Source organism: Phascolarctos cinereus, unplaced genomic scaffold (assembly GCF_003287225.1).
Source record: "Phascolarctos cinereus isolate Bilbo 61053 unplaced genomic scaffold, phaCin_HiC Scaffold_7;HRSCAF=346, whole genome shotgun sequence".
NCBI lineage: Eukaryota > Metazoa > Chordata > Mammalia > Diprotodontia > Phascolarctidae > Phascolarctos > Phascolarctos cinereus.
Genome location: NW_027556180.1, coordinates 166669525 through 166685644, shown reverse-complemented (window position 1 = coordinate 166685644; position 16120 = coordinate 166669525). Strand labels below are relative to the sequence as shown.

The following is a 16120-nucleotide window of genomic DNA, read 5'->3' as shown; positions in this document are numbered from 1 at the left end:
GTTCCGGGTCGGTAAGAAGGAGGAGGGAGGGGAGAAACAGAGCACAGCCTCCTCGCCGCTCGATGCGCCGTACTTATCCAACGTGGAAAACCCAAATACCAGTTTCAAACACTTGGGAAACATTCAGCCCCGCCACGCATGGCGCATGCGTGCCCCCTTCCCCCCTCCCATCTCCTTTCCACTCCCTCCTCCCTCCCTCAGTCCTCCTCCCCCAGCCCTTTCCGGGGCAACGGCAGACCCGCCTCCTCCCGGCCTCCCTCTCTACCCACACGATGCATAATGGGGGGCGGTGAGGATGGCTGGGGCTCCTTCGGGGCCTGTATTCAGGTTGGGAGTTTGGGGTTTCTAATCTGGAGCTTTTGTGTGCTTGTGTGTGTAACGGTGGGGAAGGGTGTCAGTGGGAGGGCAGTGGAACCGGGTGCTAAGAGGGCTAGGCGGCGGCCGACTTGAGCCACAAACTTTATTGAGAGTTTTGCGCTCGGAGGCCAAATTGAGGTATCGGCTCTGACAGCCCGCCTAGGAGCTGGGAGAGTCGCGGCCTCCCACATGGTAGCTCCACCTCCAGCCGGCCGGCTGAGCTGCGGAAGCTGCCCCGCCACCGCTACTACCCGGTGCGTGAACGGCCCCGTTACTTCCCCCTTAAACTATGTCCCTAGCATCTCCTCCCACTCCGTAACGGTGTATAAGTATGACGTTGGCAAGAGTGGCGACTCCAGGGACCAATCTGCCGTTCTCCCTTAGCCGCACAATCCAATGAGAGAGAAGGATCGAGAGAGGGCGGGACCAACACTGACAATTCATTTCAGGATTTTACTTACTGAAGCCCCTGGCCCTCGGTAGGGCGGAGGTTAGGGGATGAAGTGGGGAGTTTGGTGGGGAAGAATTGTCAGGAGTGTACATGCGCATCGCGAACTGGTAACAGGGGAGGGGGAGGGGCAGGGGAGAATGTACGGACTACCATTCCCAGCCTCCCTGACGGGGAGCGCTTGCGCAGTGGGCAGTCGCCCTCCCTCCCGCCGTCCCTTTGTGTCTTTCTCTAGAGTTCAGTTTCGAACGCGCTGAAGACAAAGGGTCTTGGGAGTTTGCTTTTACCTTACCAAAGAGGGGAGAAAGGAGCCAAGCAGGAGCCACTTACAAGTCCCCCACCATGGCCCTTGGCCGGCAACCTAATCCCCTAGACCCCGTCTCCCATCTCTCCCAGTAGCCAACAACCCCTACGTCCCTAACAAACTCTTTTTTCCCCCCTGAACCTGCCCTGGCTTCCGTTCTCGAACCCCTTATGCCCTTTTTCTGGGGATCTGCAAACCCCTCAGTCCTCGAACTCTCCTACTATCGTCTTCCCTTTTCCCCGCTTAAACCTTGAAAATGACCAACCCTTTTTCTCCCCACAAACCCCAACCCCCGTCCAAGTAAGTAAACCATATCAGAAATTAGCTGCACCTCCAAACACTCAGGTCCTATTTCCCCAGATCCTGTCTTCCCCTCCCCTCTTTGCTCCCAGTTCTCCTTTCCCTCCCTCCCCCCAAACTCCCGGATTTAAGGCTTTTTGAAAAGCTCAGGGGTTGATCAACCTCGTTGCCAGGGCAACCTGAGACTGGTGAGGGTGAGCGGGCGCCTAGGCGCGGCCCCTCCCCTTCCTTCTCGGGTTTAAATTCCACGCCCACCCCTCATTCCCTCCTTCTCTTCCTTTCCCTCTCTCCTCTTCTCTCGCCCCTGCTTTTTTTTTTTTGGGTGCTTTCTAGTCCGCTGCTTCGTATGTCCCCTCCCAACACCTAGAACTTTCACGTTCGCTTTCGTTTACGTTGAAGGGCTGTCACGGTCTTTGTTTTCTTAAAAAAAAAAACAAACAACCAACCCCCCCCCCCAAAGCAATAATTTGGAATTTAGCATCGATGCAATAACAGGAGCTGTGACTACCGGGGGAGAGTGAACGAATGGGATTATTTATAGGTAGCAAACTCCCTTCCTCTTCCCTCTGTGACTCCTAAGAGTCCACTTCTGGTGCACAAACTACTGTGTAGTAGCTGAACAGACAATAATAAAACCTACAACATCTTTTAGTTACCCTGATTGCTTCATGCTTTATCATCTATTTTAACCTACTGTCTCCTACCCGCTCAATGGAGAAAAGTGTTGGTTTTATTTTCCCCTTACGGAAACTATCCAAACTGTGTTCTTTATCTCTCCTGTTTCTCTCTCCTTTTAATGCTTATATGTGTCTGGTTTATTTTTTTTTTTATCTCTTGATTTCAGCAGTATTTTCTCCTTTTACTTTGCCAGGCTTCCTAGGAAAATCTATGAACATCCACTAATAGTCCTGAAATTTACCTGAGTATACAGTTCGGTGGTTTAATATGAAATGTCTTACAAAATACCCGGATCCTTAAAGTATTGTGTAGAAAACTTGATATTTTGTTGTATGGAGGAATGACTTGGTGAAATTTAAGAGGTCTATTTTTTTTTAAAGAGAGGTGTGTAAGCAAATATCTTTGTGATATTAAATGTCTGTAGATGAAACTTGCTTGAGATACACTGTTTCCAAAGGGGTGTATCCAAGTTGTTAGGACTATGAATTCATTGCTACCCCCAATATCAGTTAAATAGTTTTTAAACCACTGAATGTAGCAATTTCATTTTGAAGATGAAGAAAAAAGGCAACGGGCTATTTGCTTGGTATTTGGAGAATGAAATGTTTGTTTCTTTGCTCACAGGTTTATACTTCTTTTAGATTTGGCCCAGATTAAAATGAAACCATGTGGACATATCTGAAGTTTCAGACTTCACTTTGACCGTACCCTCAACATTACTCCCTTCCTACATCTGATTTAAAAAGTACAATGGATAAAGACAATAGTTTCTTTAAACCCATCTACAAATATACCCATGGTTCTCCATCCTTAAAAAACCCTCACTTGATCTGACCATCCCTGATATAACTCCTATTTAACTCCTCAGATAAGTGTAAAAGCTGGCTACATCCTCTTCCTTTTCTCTCACTTGATATTAAATCCTCTGCCATCTGGGTTCCCACTTCATTACCTAAAACTCATCTCTCCAAAGTTACCAGTGATGTATTTCTTAATGGTCAAATCTAATCCTTATTAGTCCTCATCCTTCTTGGCCTCTCTGCAACTTTTGATGGTGTCAATCATTCTCTTTTCCTGCATAACCTTCTCTCTTAAGTTTTCCTAATACTGCTTGTTCCTGGTTCTCTTATCTGTCTTGTCCTCTCTCCTCATTCTTCTTTGCTGGAATTACATCCAAGTCAAGCCCACTAACTGTGGCTGTCCCCTAAGACGAGATTCTCTTTTCTCCCTCCTAACAAAGGGTCATTGATCTAGGGTTTGTAAAGTTTTGTCCATATATATATATGTATGTATGTATATATATGTATGTATGTATGTATATATATACATATGCACATATGTGTATGTGTATGTAATTAGTTTCCATTATAATCCTATTATTTTTATCCACTTAAAACTATTATTCTGAAAATGGGTTCACCAGACTGCTGGAAGGATCAAAGACAGAAAAAAGGTTAACGTCTGCTCTCTATTAACGCATTTGGTGAGTTCATCAGCTCCCACAGGTTCAAGGATCATCTCTATGCAGACAATTCCCAGATTTGTATATAACCAGCTCTTCTTGTCTGTCTCCTGAGATACAATCCCAAATCACCAACTGCCTTTTAACATCTTGAACTGGTTCACTTCACATATCCAGTTGCCTGCTAAGTCTTGTCATTTCTACCTTCATCACATCTATATAATGTCTCCTCTCTAGTCACATATCCGCCACTTTTATCACCTCACACCTGGATTGCTGGCAGTACCTTTTGGTTGGTCTTCCTACTCTAGTCCATCTACAATTCAGGTGGTTTTAAAGCACAAATTCGAGTAGCTCCCTTATTACCTCCCGCATAAAATCCTGTTTGATATATAAAGTCTTTCACAATCTGGCCCTTCAGACCTGTCCAATTTTCTTTTACTTCACTCCCCTTCAGCTTCATAATCTAGAAACACTGGCCTTGTTCTTGCTTGAGCTGGATACTCCACCTCCCAATTCAGTGCCTTTTCACTGGATCTTCCTCCTCACCACCTCCTGGTTTCCTTCAAGCTCAATTCAAATGATGTCTCCTGTAGGCTTTTCCCCATTTTTCTACTCCCCCTGTTCCCCATTACCCCAAGTGCCTCCTTTATGAATTAACATTCCATCTACACTATACTCTGCATGTACAACTTTTTGCATGTTGTCTCCTTCATTATAATGAGTTCCTTGAGGTCAGGGCTTATGTTTTTTCCTTTTTCTTTATCCCTTATTCTTAGCACAGTGCTTAGCATGGGATTATTGCTTAATATATACGCTTTTTTTCCTGAATAGACTGGTACTCTAGTAAGTGGTCAACTAGCCTATAAATCTAGAATTTTTGTTCATAGCTACTTCAAAAAGAAAAAAACATTTTTCCATTTAAAAATTAACCAAGAAACGAGTTAAGAGCTAGATTAACATTTTTTATTGGAATAGTTGTTATCAGGTAGCATTGACTACTGGTTAGAGAACTGGCCTCAAAACCAAAAAGACGGGTTCAATTCCAGCAAGTTCCTATATGCTGTCCATGTGATCCTAGGCAAGAACCTCTCTATTCTCCAGACAACTCCCTAAAAGTTGCAGAGAAACCACTCTATCCATTTTGGCAGACAGAAGTTTCCTCAAGTGGAAGTTCTTTATACCAAGGACATCACAGGTCAAGTCACTATCCAATTATTATCTGTCTAATATCCACCCTCTCCTTTGGCTCTATTTAGAAGTTTTGTTTAAAAAACAAAAAATGTCTTTACTACATAATACAATATACTATGGATTTTAGTTGAAGAGATATCACTCACTTGAGGCCCACAACACATGTGTGGTTCAAGTGCAACCCAAGAGATTGAAATACTATTAGGAAATATCTAACAAAATAAACAAAAATAAAATAAATAATGCTAATATGTGTTTTTCTAAGTCAATATGCAGCCCATAAAAATCCTTATGTATGGCTTAGTGGCCCCTTTTCTATTTGAGTTTGACACCACTGCACTGGGTCATAGTTATTCTTTAAATGAGATTCAAAGTCGATGAGGTTAACTTAATTCAAAAAGCATTTATTAAGGCCTAGTGCAAGGCACTGTACTTGTTCTGGAAATACAAAGGAAAAACAGTCCCTGCCTTCAAAAAGCTTAATTTATAGTAAAAAGATACATTTATAGGGATAAAATACAAGAATAGTTGAGAAGGTTGCCAACATTAACTAGATCTAAACTGGAATAGCTGCTTATGAGAAGAGGTGACTTTGAAGTAGAACCCTGAGGAAGCTAAGGATTTTGAGAGGTCAGGAGGAAAGGCATTTTAGGTATGGATGTGAAAAGTCACGATTGGGGAAGGAAGGGATATAATGCTGAATTGGGGATCCAGCAAGTAGGCCAGTTTAACATAGAATAATTGTGATAAGACATTTTAGAAGAGTTTAAACTCTCCAAATTGTTCAGTCAATGGAGGTCTATTCTTTTTGCTTTTTGGGTCCTATTGCAGAAAAAACATTAAAACTTTTCAAAAAATGTTATTTCTAGATTAAGCTACCAATAGACCTTTTAAATAAAGGAAAAATATGTTACACACATAAAAAATTTTGTTTTCATAAAATTTGAAAATGAAATGCAAAAGTAAAAAATAGAATAATTTATCTGAAGCTTAAGATTCCTTAAAATGTCTTTATTCTATGCTTTAGTATTTGCTAAAATTTGGGTTGAAAACAAGATGAACAATTTATTTTTTTAATTCAAAAAATTTTTTATTTCATTTTTTCAAACAATTTATATATGAAAATATTTGTACTACCTTAACAGTCAACCGGTTTTGCCATTGCCAAGAAATGTTTGTGAAGCACTGGTCATTTCAAAAGGCTCTAGAAAAAGGTCCAACTGCTGCCTGTACACTGATTTCATAGCCAGTTTCAGGAAGACAGTAAAATCAGTTCTTGATAAAAAAGTTATTATCTTCTCTGGCCAATTCAAATATGCCACCCATATGAATCTATGATATCTGGAATTTAATCTTGGTTTTTCTGAATTTGTAATCAAAGAAAGTTCTCTAGATTTTTGATTAAGCTTCAAATATTCACAGATTGTAAAGATGGTTAACTTTTTTGTTGAAGTGTATCTGGGTCAGAGCTTTCCGTATAAGTTGTGATTTTATTGCCTGTCTTTTCATTTCACCTGCACAACTGATCAAAGTTATGCAAGATTAATTCAGTAAACATTCAAAAAACATTTCTGGGTGCCTACTGTCTTCAGAGAACTGCTAAATTCTAAGAGGAATTTCCAAAGAGTTTACATTCTATAGTACTTAAAACATACTACTAGAAATGAGAGAATTATGAAGTAGCAAAATCAAGTACTGTATATGAATACAAAATGTATACCCATGTAATATACTGAAAGAATTATCATAGTGAAATGGAATTAGGAACAACTTAATGTCTTGCATTAGACAATCAAATGTTAATATTTACCCAGTGCTACTAATTGAAATTGTGACTTAGTGTTCTAAGGCTTAGAGCACTTAATGTTTTCTCATGACACTAAATGTCTTTTGGTGACGTCTTTCTTTTTTTTCTGGAGACAGAAATATAGGAATCAGTGACCCCAGGGATCTTGGCTTTGTTATTTTGACAAGCACTTGGAGGTAATACCTTATGTCTGTTGTTATACTTTAGCATTCATTTCTGGAACAGTAATATGAGAAAACAACAAAGAAACTTTTTTTTTAGATGTCACTCAAAAGCATGACTGAGGAGAGGCAAAGAGATGTGAGACGTTCTATTTTGACGGTTGTGAGGCAAAGTTTCTTTGAGAAAGACACTGCTTGTCTTATACTAGACATACATGGGAATGAGATGACTGGAAAACTGCAGGGCACGTGCAGGGTTGTGCTGCCAAGCTAGCTGTTGACAGTTATATATTTTGAAACAGTTATGAGTCCCTTAATCTAATGTGCATTTCAAAATGATTCCTCCCAGAAAGTGGGAGGGTGAGGGTTAAGTTTTAAAGTGTCTTAAAATAAATCCAAAAGGAAATTTCCTACCGCCCATGCGCGAGAACCGAGTAATTTTTTTGTGCAAGCTTAACATAGTATCTTCGGTATTTAATTTGTGTGGGGGTACTGAGACAGTGTGTGTTTTGTGTATGTGTGCTACAAGCCGGAGTGCTAGGGTTTCGGGCGCTCCGTTACCATTTCTATTGTTGGGGCTCCTGCGGAGAGGCAGAAGTCAACTCCGCCCCGCACTGGGGAAAGGAGGTTTTTTCCGCATCCGGCTCGGAAAAACCAACGAACAGACATACGATGCCCCGCGGTCTGGCGGGCTGGCCCCAGTTACCTCCAGCGCAGCTCCTGGCTAAGAGGCTGGTGGCCGCTAGGCCCCCCGGAGCAGCGGGCAGCCTCCCCGAGACCTGGGCACTCCCCGAGGGCCTCTCGGTCCGTTCGCGCAGCGCCGGGCACCAACATGCGCTTATTAGGAGAACGTGCCTCTTCCTTTGGGGAGGGGTAGACGTGGCTGAACAGGGTGGAGGAGACGGAGAGGGAGGCTCCGGGCCACTTCTAACCCCACCCCTTTCCGGCGCCCGCGCGGGCTTCTGGGGTTTCCCCAGACCCTGTCCCAGCTCCCGGGGCGCCACAGCTGTAGCTACAGTCGGAGGAAAGGCTGTTCCTTGCGCCGCACGTCCCCCTCACGCGGCGTCTCGGTGGTTCAACCCCGCCCCCTTCCCCCTGCACGCGGTCGTGAACTTGCAGCCTCGCGGGGCGGAGGGCTGCGTGCCCTGGGACCTGAGGCTGTTCCGACTTAGGCCTCTCAACTCTGCGGCCGGGGCGGTGCTTGGGGCCCGGCCTTGGGCGGGGAGAAGTCGGAAGGCCGCCCCAGAGGGCGGGCCGAGGGAGGAGGCGGCGGTCTTTCCGGCCGGGCCCCACGCCGGGGCGGCCGAGCGGAGCGTGCGGTGGCGGTGCAGCGGCCGAGCCTCCACGACCCTCCCGAGCTTTGCTCACCTGCACCCCAGCCTGCGGGACGCGGGGGCCGATGTTGCTGCCGCGCGGGCCGCCCTTGACCCCGGCCCTGTGGGGGCTGCGGGGCGCAGGCCAATGGCGGTCGCTGCCCGTCCTCGCCTCTCTCGTCCGCCGGCGGCCGGCGGGCTGGCTCCCCTCGGCCCGCGGCGTGTGTGTAGGCCGTGGGAAGGAGTGGTGGCTGCCCCCGGGCCACGACACGGGCGTCAAGATCTACAACAGTCTAACCCAAAGGAAAGACCCTTTAATCCTGCCCCGCCCGGAAGCGATCTCCTGGTAGCGCTGGCGATTCGTTACCGGAATTTGGGGTCACCCCTGAGGGCTGGGGGGGGGACGGGGAGGAGGGACAGGTAGTGGGGGAGGAGCGAACCCACAGTTACCCGGAGGAGTAGACTTATTTATTCCTTCTAAATTTGGACAGTTAGGAGATGCATTATGTACCATTAAATCTGTTTTATGTTATATTGAATTCAGTTTTATTTTTAATTTGCGATCTGAAATAACCAGGCCAAGTGTCAACGGAAGCAGCATGGTATTGTAGAAAGAATGGGGGAATTTGGAGTATGAGCGTCTCTCTCATCTACTCACTTGTGGGACAGTCTGAGCTCTCTGTACCTTAGTTTCCTCCTTCATAAAATGAGGGAGTTGGACTAAAAGTCCTCTGAAGTCTTTTCCTCCTCGTAATACACCGTCTTGTGATTTGAGGTCAGGGTTTAAATCCTATCTACTACTTGCTGGCTCGAGGTCAACCATTTTTGTACATCATGGGGCCTTTGGCAGTCTGATGAAGCCGATGGACACCTTAGAATATTTCAAAATATAAAAATACAGTAAAGTTAAAAAGGAAGCCAGTTGCAATGAAATAGATAACAAAATTTTTAAAAGTTCACGTACTGCAGGTTATTAACTCTTGTGCTATATATATATGTATACACATATGCAAGTTATTTTTCTTCGTGGGTGTTGGGAGAGGTCCACAGTTTTAGTTGCCTCACCTGTGAAAAGGGGGGAGTGGAGGAAAGGACTTGGCACTGAATCCTTCCTCTTCCAGCTCAAAAATCCTCTGATCCTGTCTAAGAATTTGTTTTAAAATGGTACTGCATTGTCAAATTAATGGCTATCTTGTAATTATGAATATAGTGTCCTGTTACTGGAAAGCCATTTCAGTCAAAATGATGGATCTTAACTTTGTTCACAGGTATAGTTGTGGACCAACTGTTTATGACCATGCACATCTTGGGCATGCTTGGTGAGTTTCTGCATTTGTTTTTCATTTAAGAATATTTCTACTAGTAAAAGAAATGGCGTTAGAAAAACAAATGAATTTGTTATTCTCTTAAAATAATTTTAACTGCCCTAGTCGGAATCACTACCTTACATGATGAAGTTTCCCTTGTAACTCAACCTGCAGTCTCTAGAGGTTTGAAAACATTTTATGAGTTGGAGGGAAATGGACAGTGTAAGTACTCTGGCATTTACTTTAATTTCAGCAAGCTGGATAAATGTTAAATAATTGGCACAACTGAAGGTATTACTGTATTCATTTATTTAAAATCCACCTTTTTGATTAATTTGTTATATCCCTAATATGTGAAAGTCTTATAACTAACTGTAGTAAAGAAGCTGTACTGAAAGTATTTACCTCTTGTAAGAGTAAGTGATTAAAAATGTAAATTTCTGAATTATTTTTGTATGAAAATTAGACAGCTTCCTACAAGTAAATTGGCCAGAATAAACCCCCCAAAGTTATAGGCATTAAGAATATTTTTATGTGCCCAGTGTATGCTACCTATGATGAGAAGAAATGGTTTTTTTTTCCCTTAAACTTTGTCTTCTCTCATAGTCTGTCACTTCAGTACTAATATTAACCTTTTAATAGTGTTATTTATAGCCCCTAAATTTTTTCAAATTCAACTGTTAGTTTGATCAGGTGCCCCAATTTCTTCCTGGAATAGGACTTTTCAGTTTTGAAGAAATATAATGGAAATGTAAGGTGCTATATTGTGACTAATAAAAGTCTTGTTTCTGTGTAATACAGAAGGGAGGAGGTATTTAATTTTAGTCATTCAAGCAGTCAATAAACATTTATTAAGCGCCTAAACAACAACAGCTATGTGCCAGGCACTATGCCAGTTGCTTTAGAAACAAAGGCATAAAGTAATCCCTGCCCTCGAGGAGCTAACAATCTGATGATTTTATTGGGTGATGTCAAGTCTCCTTTTGACTTGTCAGTCACCTTTTTGCTTTTTTTCCTGTAACCCATTTTAAGCTATGGTATTAAGAAAGGAGTAAGACTAGGGAGAAAGGTGAAATGTTTGGAACTGAAATTTTTTGGTAGCCTGGACAGCTGATTTCCTTTCCACTTCTAGTATCACAATCTCCAGTTTCAAGGGCAAGGCATTTTAAGGGGCCATTGTTAAAGGGGCTGTATGCATTGTTAGACATTCTGAAATTTACCTTCAGCTTTTAGTTAACATCTTTTTATCTACTCTTACTAAGCCTTCCAGAATAGGTAGGGAGGAGGAAAACAGTTTGTACAAAAATTTATTACTCAGAATTTTGCAGGGAGAAATATGTGAAGAAAGAAAATGTGCAACTATGTGGTCAGTCTCTCTATCTATTCTGAGAAGGTAGATTTCCCCCAAACTTCCTAAGGGTTATTACTCAGAGAAAAAACTGAATTTTTAAAAATATGCCTGTATCTGTAGTCTTTGTACTTGGTTTGTTTAATTGAATGGTTTGGTTTGAAGTGAAAAATTATTGTAAGATGTCAAGATGACTGAAATGTTAACTTGATGAATTATATTTCACTAGATGTTTTATGCTGATAGCTACATAAATTGCCTGTTTAATAAGAGGGGTGACTAGAATCTGATAATATCCTAGTCATTTTTTACATTATCCTTAAAGTTGATTTTGGAGTTTGCTAGTTTCCTATGGAGTTCCCTCCTTTACTTCATGAATCCTGTCAGTAAGCAAACATGTATCAAAAACTATGTACAAGTCTGATGTGAAGTATAAGATGTAGTTTCTGGTCTCAGGGAGCACACAGTCTGGCTGAAAAGACTGACTATATACATTTAAGAAATAATTATACATTATAGTATGCAAGTACCAGATGAGTGGTGGAGACAATACTTGCTATACTAAGTTAGGGGAAAGGGGGAATCTGTTATAACCTGGTCTGGATCAGGGTTATTTTCATAGAAGATTGCCAGCTTGAAGCCTTGGGAACTGGGTCTTGAAGGGTGAGCCAGATTCAGTTAATGTAGAGGAGGGGTAGTTCAAGGAAGGAAGATGTGAGCAACAATAGAAGGTGTGTTTGATAACAAGGTGTTCTTGTAGAGGGTTTTGGAGGGCCTTAATATTCTCAGGTATATGTATTGCATCCTGCAGGTAATGGAGAGCCATTGAAGATTTTTGAGCAGAGAGTATCAGAAGGTCACAGAATTGTAGAATTGGACAGAACTTTAGAAGTCAGGTAGTCATCTCACTTTACAGATGGTAAAAAGAAGGCCAAGGGATACTAAATGAATTATAGAAGGTCATACATGTGATGGACCTAGAACCCTGGTAACCCACTTCAATATGGTGTTCATTAGCTTGGGTTAGAATAGTAACTACAACTTCTGTTATCATTTAAAGGCACAAATTAGTCAATTAGCATTTATTAAATGTCTGCTGTGCTAACTAAAAGTCCAGCACTATAGAGCAATGGTTCATAACCTTTTTGGTTTCAAGACCTCTTTGTTAGACTTTTAAAAATTATTAAGGATCCCAAATGTGGGTTTCATGGGTTATATTTATCAATATTTACTATACTAGAAGTTAAAACTGATAAATTTTAAAAATATTTATTCATTTAAAAAACCATAAACCCACTACATGTTAACATGAATAACTTTTTATATAAAAATAACTACTTTATAAAACAAAAACATAGTGAGAATTACATTGTTTTATATATTTTTATAAGTCTTTAATGTCTGGCTTAATAGAAGGCAGCTGGATTCTTATATCTGCCGTATTCAGTTTGTTGTGATGTGTTGTTTTGGGTGAAGTATATAAAGAAAATATGACCTCATATAGCTATGTAGTTGAAAAAGGGAGGAATATCTTAATAAGCAAATAGCATCTTAGAATTATATAAATACACTTGACCTCACAGATCCTCTGAAAGCTCTTGGGGACCCTCAGAGGTGTGAAGACCACACTTTGAGAACTGTTGAAAAGAGAGATTGACCTCGACTTCTGTAGCAGCCTCCCAGACTTCTCCATCAGTCTTCCACACAACTGCCAAATTAATCTTCCGAGGTCATAGGTCTGACCATGGCTCTTCTACCCTTAAATCCTTACTGATTCCCTATTTTCTCTAAAATAAAAACACACTCTTTTTATTCTGGCATTTAAGACCTGGCACAATCTTGGTGCAGCTCCCCTTTCTAGATTTCTCAGGTCACGCCTCTTCATGTGTATTCTATATTCTAGCTAACCTAGATCTGCCCCAAAGCCTTGACTCTTCATCTTCCCTTCATGGCGCAGCTCAGGTATACCCTCCTCTATGAAGCAAGGCTTTATAATTGAGTAAAGTATTTGTCATACTGGCCTGTAGCAAGTTGGAGGGGAGCCCAGACTCTACTAAAACGGCACTGCCCCCTGCAGACCACAGTTTAACAGTATTCTGAATGAAGGTAGATTTCTTTTTGAAAATGCTCTCTAACAAAGATAGGCTTTTACAGCATCTCTCATTCTTGGAAGGGACACTAGAAGTCGTTTGTTTAATTCATAATGAGGAATTCCCTTTCCGACATCCTCAGCAAGTCACTTGACCTTCAGTGAAGGGGAATCCACTACTTCCTAGGGCTGTCCATTTCAGTTTTAGATCACTTTCAGTGTTGAGACATTTTTTTTCTTACATGGTGCCTATATTACTTTTCGTCTGTATTTTGCATTGTTATTATTACACAGTGATGTGGGTACTCCTTCCAACAATGCAGTTAATAACCCATTTTATTCTGCATTCCTCTTTGAGCTTTGTTATCCTGTATGCCTCTTGGAACCTGTAATAAATCCTACATAAATGGTTCATGCAGCATTCTGGGGGCTTCCCTCTAGACCTGTTGATATCATGTGGCAATCTGTCATTGGGTCCTGCAGGCTGCCTTATCTATTATTATCCCTTGTTCTTCCCGTATGAGCAGCACACCTTCCTTTCTCAAAAATACATTTCTCTGATGGCATCCTTTTCACCATTTGTCATGTACAGTTCTTTATTAGTTAAGTGTTTTTGCCTACTCCAGCCACGTACCTCTCCTTCAAATCCAGCCTTAAACACTAGCCCTGGGCAAGTCACCTAACCACTCTTTGCCATAAGAGCACCTGCTTCAAAGGGTTCTTGTGAGAATCAAATGAGATAATATTTGTGAAGTGTTTAGCATAGTGCTTGACAAGTAGTAGGTGCTATATAAATGTTTATTCCTTTCTTTTTCCCTTCCTCTTCCCATTCACATTGCTCCTCAGCTTAATTCTTTTTTTTAATGAGGTTTCATTAAAAAAAATTAACAAGCTTTTTTCTCTTACAGTTCCCATCATCCCCACTGAAAAAAAGAAAAATAAAACCATTGTAACAAATATGTGAAAACTATAGAAATAAATTCCTACACTGGCCACGTTTTAAAATGGGTATCTCATTTTTCATATTTAGTCTGACAAGGAAGTGAACAGTATTTTTGTTAATGGTCTTTTGGAATTGTGGTTGGTACTTGCTTTGATCAGAGTTCCTAAGTCTTTCAAAGTTAGTTGTTTTGACCCTGTTGCCTCAACTTAATTTTGGTATTTTATGACTCAAAGCCATAGATCATCACTAAAAGAATATTGTTAAAAAAGATGAGCTCTATTTCAGGGAGAGGGTTGGAGGTCATTCAGAGCACTGAACATTATTCCAAAGGCCATAGTTCTCCTTTGATTGAGTTGCTATACTGTAATTCTTTAAAAAAAGAAAAATCTAGCAACCACATTTTTCTTAGTCAAAAAATAAAGGAAGAACTAGTAACTGATAACAAGATTCTTTCTTCATCCTTTCTTGGGTGATTGGATTATTATTTGGCAGAACTATGAATGTGGCTTAATTATAAACCATATAGGATTATCTTAGATGTATAGAACAGTGATTTAAATACTTTGAGGGAAATTGGGGGTGAGATGAAATAATCAGGATCCCAGAAGATTGGGAGTATCCTGGGGGTGTCTAGCCAGGTATGTTTCTATGGTCTGCATCTTCTAAAAAGCAGATATTTGGATAGTTGTTTGACTTGTTTATTTGGTTCCCAGTGATATTTTGCAGAGAAGGGGGATGGGTTTTATTTTTTTGAATATTCTTTGTACAGATGAGTCTGATTTTTATTCCTATATTACCTACTTTCCTGGATTGTGAGGAAAATGCTTTGTTAAACCTTAAAGCCCTATAGAAATGTGAATAGTTGCTATTTGGTAGGGCATATTAGGATCTATTCCCCATGTGCTTCAGAAAAGGATATTGTAGGTGCTAAAGGAAATGCTATCTCAGATGGTACTAGATCACTAGATTTTTGTATACAGAGGTTTAGATGCCGTTTGGCCAGCTCCTCAAACCTGTAGCTTGACTAGTTTGTTTGTTAAAGAATAATTTTGTTAGGGGCAGCTAGGTGGCACAGTGGATAGAGCACCGGGCCTGAATTCAGGAGTACCTGAGTTCAAATCAGGCCTCAGACACATTAAAACTTACTAGCTGTGTGACCCTGGGCAAGTCACTTAACCCCATTGCCTAGCAAAAAAAAAAAAAAGGAAAGAAAGAATAATTTTGTTGATGACTTTTTACCCCTTAGTCATTTCTTTATATAATCACTTCTCCCCTTCCTGCTTCTCTTCCCCCTTCACCCCTGAATCCTCCCAGTCAGCACAGGTACTTGGTCTGATAGCATATACAACATTCTGCATCTCTAGTCACCTACTGAGAGAAGGTGTGTTCCATTATGTCTTCTCTGAAACTAGGCTCTATTGATCTAGCTTTTTTAAAGTATTTTTGGTCATTATTTTAGTCATCTTGTATATTGTTCTTCTGGTTCTAATTATTTCACTGCTTTATTTCACAACAGTTTTTCCATGTTTCTCTGAATTCCTCATTTATTATTTCTTGGAGTGTAATAGTATTCTGCTACATTGGAGTATCCTGCTACATTAGCTAAAGTGCTCGTCCATCACTTTGTTTCCAGTTTTTTGCTACCAAAGTGTTTTTATGAATATTTTGATGATATACAATCTTTTCATCCTTGTTTTTCATAGGGCATATTGTCCCAGGAGTGAAATCATTAGGTTGAAAGGTGTGAACAGTTTTGTGAGTTTTCTCACAGCTTCAAATTGTTTTCTAGAACAGTGGGACCAAATCATAGCTCTGCTAATTCTTCTTCCTATTTGTCTTTCCAACACATTAATTATTTCATCTTTTATCATCTTTGCCACTTTGAGGGTGCAGTGAAACTTCATAGGTGTTTAATTTTGTGTTCATCTAATTATTAATGATTTGTAACATTTTTTGTATGGCTTTTGCTAGCTTGTAATTCATTGGAAAACCAGTCATATCTTTTGACTTCTTGTCTGTTGGAAAATTGCTCTTGGTCATATATTTGTGTCAATTCTCTATAAATATAAATTATTAGTTTTTATCAGTGGTATTTGATTGAAAACATTTTTCTGATTTGTACTTTCTATTTATCTGGCATGTTAATTTTACTTGTGCAAAAGTTTTTTTGTAATATATTAGCAAAATTGCCTATTTTTATCTTTTATGACTATCTTTGGTTTGGTTAATGATTCCTCTCCCACCCCTCATTCTCACTGAGAGTTGTGAAAGGTACCTCCTTCCATACCCCTCTAATTTATTTATGATGTAACCATTTATATTTAGGTTGACTATCCATTTCAAACGAATTGTGGTATCTGAGATACTAAAATGTGGAATTTCCACCAAACTGCTTGTCTAGTTTTATAG

General features: G+C 40.7%; 1 protein-coding gene across 2 annotated transcripts in view; it reads left to right on the top strand.

Annotated features, from left to right (window-relative positions):
• Window positions 1–280: 280 nt before the first annotated feature.
• CARS2 (cysteinyl-tRNA synthetase 2, mitochondrial) overlaps window positions 281–16120 on the top strand; it is a 66867-nt gene continuing 51027 nt past the window's right edge. Inside the window, exons 1-2 of one of the 2 annotated variants that reach the window (XM_078147321.1) lie at window positions 281–327; window positions 9293–9343. In XM_078147321.1, the coding sequence (XP_078003447.1) occupies window positions 296–327; window positions 9293–9343 (83 nt within the window). In that variant the 5' untranslated portion in view covers window positions 281–295. Of the gene's footprint in view, window positions 328–8015; window positions 8371–9292; window positions 9344–16120 lie in introns of those variants that run through there. The other variant, XM_078147320.1, reaches the window with a different exon arrangement.